The sequence below is a fragment of the Plecotus auritus genome, assembly GCF_963455305.1.
Source record: "Plecotus auritus genome assembly, chromosome: X".
In the NCBI taxonomy this organism is placed as follows: domain Eukaryota; kingdom Metazoa; phylum Chordata; class Mammalia; order Chiroptera; family Vespertilionidae; genus Plecotus; species Plecotus auritus.
Genome location: NC_137784.1, coordinates 27327945 through 27336917, shown reverse-complemented (window position 1 = coordinate 27336917; position 8973 = coordinate 27327945). Strand labels below are relative to the sequence as shown.

Genomic DNA, 8973 nt, shown 5'->3' with positions numbered 1-8973 from the left:
CTCTCTCTGTCTCTCTCTCTCTCTGTCTCTCTCTCTCTCGTTCTGTCTCTCTCTCATCCACTCTCTAAAGTCAATAAAAACATACTTTAGGTGAAAATTATAAAACAAAACATAAATAAATAAATTTTAAAAGTAAAATTAACTTCCAAAGAGAAAGAGACACCTCAAAAAGGTATTAATCAAAACCCTGGGAATAAAACTTTAATTGAAAATAGGTCCTCTATTCATAACTTTAAAACCATCTGAGAACACTTATAATATTCTGTTACTCCATCTTGTACCTTGAGAACAGAGACCGCATTTGATTCTTCTGCGTATTTCCAGAATCATACTGTCCAACATACATTTGCAGTATATAAGTGCTTATTGAATTAATGCATAAATAAGTGATAAATGCCTAGGTTTGTCTTATGTGTTATGAATTCTAATATCTTTGAATTCTAATATGTTTACTATTTTTAATTTCCATAAACATATGTAATATCTTGTGCGTATTTACTTGGGACAATAAGGGGATAAAAATGCCAGTTTTATGTTTCTTTCTGTTTTGATCTGTTTCTCCACTAGAATACAAATGCCAAAGACTTTGGCTGTCTTTGTTACTAATATACGCCCAAATTCTCGACCATTTTAGATAATCAATAAATATTTGTGAATGAATGAGTGAACGAAAGGAAATTGAGATTCCCAACCACGGTGGCTCATTCCTTAGAACACAATCAAAGGCTTACAGTACAAATGAGGTCGGAGGGGATGAGTACATGCACGTTAATAAGTGCTTTCTCTAAGAATGCACCTACATTTTCTGTTTCTTGCCAGAGAAAACTGACGTGTGCACGGGAAAGAAATTCGCAAGCCAGGTGAAATGGGTGAACAATGCAGGATGTCCGTGTTGAGATCACTGAAACTGTCCGTATTGGGGTGCAGACGGGGCAGAAGGAGTGTTTCTCGGGCTGTGCGGAACGATTAAGAGAAGAGACAGAATACAGGGGGTGACGAGCGAGTTCCAAAGAGTAAAGATGGAGAGGCGGAAGGAGTCGGTGGGATTTCGGAGGCCGTGCTCTGCCGACAGAGAAGTGTGAGCTTGACGATGAAAAGGAGAAAGTGGAGTCATAAGGTCGAGGAACTGAGTCAGGCTATGGGAATCATCGGTACGGATGCTGACGCCATTCAAAGCTGTGTGATATTAAAGTGACCAATGATACCGCGAAAGGACCATGATTAACGAAACCGTCTCATTAGGACAATACTCAAATAAGTGGCGCAAAGAAATCAAGTGCAGTTGATTTACGGACAGCAGTTGCCCTTCCTTCATGAATGACGTTTTAAAATATCATATACACCAGGGGCCCAGCACTGAGACGCCCTCCTCACCCAGAGACGGGGTGGAGTCTGGAAAAGTAAAGTGCTGTCAGCCTCCTCGGGCCCCCCTCACGCCCCCCTGTAACGGATCCTCCCCGCCCCGCCCCCAACGCTCTTGAGCAACGGTCACTTGTAGCCCCCTCAGAGCCAACCGCCCACCGCCAACGGCTAACGGCTAAGGGCTGAGGGCTTGCCGCCGGTCGGTCGCTTGAGCTCGCTTCTCTCACCTGGCCACGTACCCCCGGGCCCCAGAAATGGCGAATCCTCCGCCCTCCTACGTGCGCCAGAACTACCACCCAGAATGCGAGGCCGCTGTCAACCACCAAATCAACCTGGAGCTCTACGCAGCCTACGTGTACACATCCATTGCCTTCTACTTTCAAAGCCACGAAGTGGCCCTGAATGGCTGCACCCAGTACTTCCGGAGGCGGTCTCTCAAGAAGAGGGAGCAGGCTGAGAGGCTGATGTGGCTGCAGAACCAGCGCGGGGGCCAAGTCCTGCTGGAGAACATCCACAGGCCACAGCAGGAGCAATGGGAAAGCAGCCTGATGGCCATGGAGTTCGCCATGCTCCTGGCGAAGAGAGTGAACCAGAGCCTGCTCAACCTGCACAACCTGGCCATCGACAAGAAGGACGCCCACCTGTGCGAATTCCTGGAGAGTCACTGCCTGCACGAACAGGTGAAGTTCATCAAAGAGTTGGGGGACCATATCACCCAGCTGCGCAAGCTGGGAGCCCCAGCCTCTGGCCTGGCAGAGTACCTCTTCGACGCGCTCACCCTGGATGGCAGCAAGAAGAACTGAGCCTGGACTGCCTGACGGATAGCCCTGGGGTGACGTCCCCTGGCCACCGTGCCCAGCATGCCTACTGCCAGATTGCCCTTGCAGAACGGGCACTTCAGTTTATATGTTCATGTTTTACCATTTCTTCAAATAAAGTTACTGGTTCTTAAGCAAATAAAGGTCTTCCTTTGATTCATGTGTGCAAAACCCTCACCTTTTAAGATTTAAAACAGGTATCCAGGAGTCTCCAACCATGCCTCAATTAGGTGCACCTTGGGACGTGGATGGAGGAGCAGGTATTCCTTGGGAGCCTGGAGGGAGGGAGGAAGAGGTATTCCCTGGGTTCCTGCATGGATGGAGGAGGAGGGGTTCCTTGGGAGCCTGGAGGGAGGGAGGGAAGAGGTGTTCCCTGGGTTCCTGCATGGATGGAGGAAGAGGGGTTCCTTGGGGTCCTGGGTGAAGGAGGAAGGAGGTGTTCCATGGCACCCTGGGTGGATGGAGGAAGAGGTATTCCGTGGGACCCTGGGTGGAGGGAGGAGGGGTTCTGTGGCACCTGGGAAAACACAAAATTAATCTACCCCTTAAAAACAATGTATATGGGGGTGCCGTCAGGTGGATGGTCTTGGGCCCTGTGAATGTGGGTGAATGTTCATGCTAAAGGTATAAAACTTATCCTTAAAATCACAGGTGTGCTTGCCTCTGGAGAAAGGGTGAACAGAATAGGATTGGGCAGGGATTAAAATAAAGGATTCTTATATTTAACCTACATTTTTGTTCCTAAAATATGCAAATATTAATATTTGTTAACATCTGGGTAGCAAGGTGGAGACCCCTTACTCGAAGAACAGAGCAAATGAGATTGCAACACTGCAGAGGGTCCTTGGTCCACTGTGAGGTAAATAGCTACTCTGCATAGCAGATCCGTTTTACCTTGCTCAGCTCTAACCCTCCCGCACCCCTACTTACATAGCACATAAACATCTTTGGCATCTGAGCCTTTTAATCCCCCAAAGGACACCTCAAGACAGTGGATGAAGTTAAGACAATTACAGACCTGCAGAGAAGGGAAACAATAGGACACGTTTTCCTGGGAGGAAAAAACACTAGTGTTCCAATGTCAGAAATATTGTGTTTATTTTGGCAACAGGAAGCGTTCCTACCCTACCTGTAAGCTCCATGCCGTGTATCCCCACATGAGAAAGCCACTGAATAACTGACACACTCCACGCTCCCATTTTGAGCAAAACCTTAGTAGTGAATTGGACATCACAGTTCTAGATCAGATCCATGCTAATTACCTAGGTTAAGCAAGTAAGTCCTTTACTCATAAATGTAAATGAACAAAGGTTTGCCAGATGTATGAGGAAGGAAAAATGGAAGATCACAATAAACACACAGAACTATTTCATTTGGGGGGAAAACCCATAACATATGGAAATAAAAGAGAATTTTACCAAAAATCAAATTCATATTCTCAGAATGTTAAGGGGAGAAAATGGATTTATAAAATTAAAAAATGTCTACTATAGAAGGAAACAATTAGAGGACAGATAAATTACTTGCAAGATAGAAATATTATTGCAAAATTTAAAACGTTAAATGCCTGGTACTCAGGGAAGAGTCTCCCTGTCTCACACAGGCTGTGATGGAAGCTGGAACACCTAGATGGTGCGCGGCCCACTTGGGCCCCCCTCAACCCCCCCCCACCACTGCCCTCTCCACAATGGATCCTCTCTCCAACCCCCTCCCCCCACCCCCTCCCACCAATCAAGAGTAAAGGTCACCTCTTCCTTTTCCGGTCCCACCTCAGAGCCAACTGTCAGTTGCCAGCAGCCTAACACCTGGGAACCCCTGTCTCCGGCCACGCTGGGAGGGTCCCCCAGGGACATTTCGAGGTCCCCACCGCCACCGCTGCTGACTGGGCTTTCGGCTGCCCTCATCCACCGCCATGGGAATGATCCGTCCCCGGAGAAGCCACCGCCTTCGCCCGCGCCGCTGCCCACCCCGCAGCCCGCCCCTCAGCCCTCGCCATGAGGCTCTGTTGATCCACTTGGCCGGAGGGCCACCCCCGGAAAACCTGTTACCCATGCTTCCAGCCATGGCCCCTGCGCCTCCACCCGTGCTTCCTGCGCCTCCAGTGGCGGTGCCGGGGCCCATCTCCCAAGTGCGCCAGAATTACCATGCCCACTGCGAGGTCTCCATCAACAAACAGATCAACCTGGAGCTGCACGCCTCCTACGTGTACACATCCATCGCCTTCTATTTCGACCGCCAGGACCAGGCCTTGCAGCACTTCGCTACCTTCTTCCTGTGGCAGTCCAGGGAGGAGTGGAAGCAAGCCCAGGCACTGATGAGGCTGCAGAACCAGCGAGGGGGGCGCATCCGCCTGCGAGGTATCAGGAGGCCTGACCACAACCAGTGGGAGAGCGGCCTGAAAGCCATGAAAACCGCCTTGCACGTGGAGAGGATGGTGAACCAGAGCCTGCTCCATCTGCACCAGCTGGCCACCAGCAAGAACGACGCCCACCTGTGCGACTTCCTGGAGCACCACTACCTGCGCCAGGAGGTGAAGTTCATCTACAACGTGGGAGCCACTATCAGCAACCTGCGCAAGCTGGGAGCCCCGACATCCAGCCTGGCAGAGTACCTCTTCGACGCAATCCCCCTGGATGGCAGCAAGAAGAACTGAGCCTGGACTGCCTGACGGATAGCCATGGGGTGACGTCCCCTGGCCACCGTGCCCAGCATGCCTACTGCCAGATTGCCCTTGCAAAACGGGCACTTCAGTTTATATGTTCATGTTTTACCATTTCTTCAAATAAAGTTATTGGTTCTTAAGCAAATAAAGGTCTTCCTTTGATTCATGTGTGCAAAACCCTCACCTTTTAAGATTTAAAACAGGTATCCAGGAGTCTCCAACCATGCCTCAATTAGGTGCAGCTCGGGGACGTGGATGGAGGAGCAGGTATTCCTTGGGAGCCTGGATGGAGGGAGGGAAGAGGTATTCCCTGGGTTCCTGCATGGATGGAGGAGGAGGGATTCCATGGGACCCTGGGTGGAGGAAGGAGGTGTTCCATGGCACCCTGGGTGGAGGGAGGAAGAGGTATTCCGTGGGGCCCTGGGTGGAGGGATGTGGTATTCCATGGAACCCTGGATGGTGGGAGGGAATATTATTTGGGACCCTGAATGGAGGGAGGGAGAAGGTATTCATTGGGACCCTGTAGGAAGGGAGGAGGAATTCCTTGGGACAGGGCAACAGTGAGTATGGAAATGAGCCTTAGACTGCTTTTCCCACAGACAGGGGTGTGACTTCCTAGTCACCAGTGACTGGCATGCACATTGGAGTTACAAAGCATTTACTTATGTATATTTTCTTTCATTTGTATTATATGTGTATAGATATTCAGCAGCAGAGTTCATTTTGAATCTCCTGAATAGATTTTGAATGTCTGCTGAGGAAGATACCCTTTCTTTTTTTAAAAAAAATTCTTTATTGATTACGGTGTTACATATGTGTCCTTATTCCCCCATTACCCCCCTATCCCACCTCATGCCCTCACCCCCCTGTTTTCTGTGTCCACTGGTTAGGCCTATATGCATGCATACAAGTCCTTTGGTTGATCTCTCCCCCTTACCCCCACCCTCCCCTACATTCCCTCTGAGGTTTGATGGTCTGATTGATGGTTCTCAATCTCACTATCTGTTTTTGTTCATCAGTTTATGTTGTTCATTATATTCCATAGTAGGGGCCTGGTGCACGAAATTCATGCACTGGGGGTGGGGAGTCCCTCAGCCCAGCCTGCCCCCTCTCTCATACTGGGAGCCCTCAGTGGATGTCCTACTGACGGCTTAGGCCCGCTCCCCACGTGGGGAGCGGGCCTAAGCCACAGTCTGGCCTCCCTTTGTGGGAGGCGACCAGGCTGATCAGGGGAAGGCACCAGCCCCATTACCCCACTGCTGCAGCCACTGCCAGTCACCACAGCCACCAAGGTGTTTTCATCAACACGGACTCCAGTCCCTTCACCATGAGAAAATGACAACTTTCTTTAGGCATTTTCAAGATGTGTCTTTCATAGGATATGACATTTCTTTATTTTTTTTTATCCTCACCTGAGGATATGTTTCCATTGATTTTTAGAAAATGTGGAAGAGAAAGGGAAAGACAGAGAGAAACATCAACGTGAGAGGAACACTTTGATTGGTTGCCTCCTGCATGAGCCCTGACCTGGGCCCCAGCCAGGGAGGAGCCTGCCCTTGATCAGAATCAAACCGGACCCTGCGGTCAGCAAGCCTAGGCATTATCCACTGAGCCAAACTGGCTAGGGCAGGATATGACATTTCTTAGCCCTCCAGCAGTGGACCTTCGTTTTTTCACCAGAAATGTGGTGGAAAAAACCTAGATCACCTTTTTGGATTCTTATTACCCAAGTTACTAAGAATATTACCAGTGGCATTCAGGAAGCTTAGCCAATGAGCAGTCAGAAAAGGTGTTTCCTCTGTAGTTCACACCAATCTCCTGCTGGGCTCTGCCCAAGCCTAAAGCCTCTGGCTGAAGCTTTAAGCCTGGGCAAGGGACCCCCAACTCCCTCTGGTCGCCAGCTCCACACCTGCCCAGGCCTAAAGCCTCGGGGCCTGGGCAGGGGACCCAGAGCTCCCTCCAATCGCGAAAGCCTCTGGCGGAGGCTTTTGGCCTGGGCAGGGGACCCCCAGCTCCCTCTGATCGCTGGCTCCGCCCCTGCCCCTCGGCTCTGATCCCAGGCTTGGCCCTGCCCAGGAGCCCCCTGGCTTAGGCCGTTGCCAGGCTACTCAGGGCCAAGTGGGGCTTACCTCAGAGTGACCTGGGTGACAGGATGTTCCCGGGACCCAGGCGCTGGGCACCCATGTATGCAAATTAACCGCCATCTTTGTTGGGTTAATTTGCATACTCACTCTGATTGGCTATGGGCTTAGCAGAGGTATGGTCAATTTACATGTTTGTCCATTATTAGGTAAGATATATCCCTGGAAGTTCAACCTGGGAACTCCAGAGACAGAGAACCAGGAACCTCCTGAGGAAGTCAACCTGGAACCTGAGGAAAAAGAACACGTGAAAACGACCAAAGAGTGTCTCCAGTCATATTTATTCAGTTTGTTTCCTGAGGAAGAGACAAAAGAATCAGGCACAACGGCTATCCCCCAAGTTCCTCCTTCCCAAAACCCAAGAAAAATAATTCATGAATTCTGCAAATGGGTTGATGATAATTTTGGAGACCTAGGCATTGATGAAGAGGCCATCGTGAAAAAGTTTGAAATTGACTTTGAGGGCCCACTCCTCCATAATACAGTCAAAATAAAGAAAATAAGCCAGCTTCCTTTGAATATAAGGCCCTGCAAACAGCTAGATGGTTTAAAGCAGAGAAAATTCTCCCTGCAGGAAGATAACTGGGAAAGGAAACTCCAAAAACCACACGACCCTTATAAACCCAAACGGGAGAAGATAAGGTATGGAGCATGGTACCTGGACCCCAAAATCTGGAAAAAGTTGGTCAATGATGCGCCTTTGCCCGACCCTAAAGTCGTCCGTGACAAGGATTATTGGTGCTATAGAAGGCATCTTGAACCAGACATTATTGATGAACTTTATGGACCAATTGCCTTCAAAGATTTCATTGTAAGCAAGGGCTACAAGATGCCAACTGTGATTGAGAAGATGTTTTTAAGGAAGGGATGGAAATATGAGTCTGTGAAGACTCCTATAGACCGAGTAATAAAACTCCTCTCCAAACCCAAAGAGGAGGAATCAGGGGACGAAGAGGATTAGACAACTTTCTATTTACTACTCACTTGGCTGGTGTCTCTCTCATTTTAACATCAGTCAGAATTCACCATGAGTGCCTCACTGTGTATGGACAACTTTAATTCCACAACATCTGTAAATTTAACACCTAGTGCCAATAAAAATTTCTAAATGAGCTTCTGCTTGGGTTCATCAATGTTTTATATATTTTACCAACTATGAAGTGAATATTTACATATACTTCTCTCGGTTTTTATTGCATTAGGAGTATTCTATTTTTATTTCAATTATTCATTAAAAATAACCATAAATAAAATAATTACTTAAAAAGGATCTTGTTGCCCAGCCGATGTGGCTCAGTGATTGAGCGTTGACCTATGAACCAGGAGGTCATAGTTTGATTCCAGGTCAGGGCACATGTTTGGGTTGCAGGCTCGATCCCCAATGCGGGGGCATGCAGGATGCAGCCGACTAATGATTTTCCCTCATCATTGATGTTTCTCTCTCTTCCTCTCTCTCTCTGAAAGTCAGTAAAAATATATTTATAAAAAATTATGCCAGCTACAACATGGGATGAATCTCAAAATAATTGTGCAGAATGAAAGAACTGTATCACTCTAATAATATTCAATTTATAATGCATTATGACAATTATTTTGTTAAGCAAAACTTGTAACCCATAGCCAACGTAATTTTATGCAGTGTTTGTGAATTGTCTATGGCTACCTTTGCACTGCAGCATGAGAATTTAGGAATTGTCACAGAGATCATTTGGCCTGCAAGCCTAAAATATTTCCTATCTGAATTTTTACAGTAAAATTTACTGCCCCCCTAATCTAGAAGAAAAATATATTCATACATATATTAAATCAATGATGCCACACTTTAGTTGAAGGAAATATAATACACGCTCATCTATGGAATAGAATAAAGTAAAATGTTTTTATAAAATTAACTATTTAGTTATACCTTTTTGAACACTTTTCAAATCTGCCTATTAATTTTAATATTCTTAGCATCAAAAATCCCTGAGGCATATCATCATATCTTATA

The 8973-nt window shown here is 47.5% G+C and overlaps 1 protein-coding gene across 1 annotated transcript; it reads left to right on the top strand.

Moving 5' to 3' along the window:
* Positions 1-1616: 1616 nt before the first annotated feature.
* Positions 1617-2165, top strand: LOC308239572 (ferritin, mitochondrial-like; the record flags this gene model as incomplete). Its single annotated transcript, XM_080652340.1, has 1 exon — positions 1617-2165. The coding sequence occupies one exon, from the start codon at positions 1617-1619 to the stop codon at positions 2163-2165; it is 549 nt and encodes a 182-aa protein (XP_080508466.1).
* Between the last annotated feature and the right edge of the window lie 6808 nt (positions 2166-8973).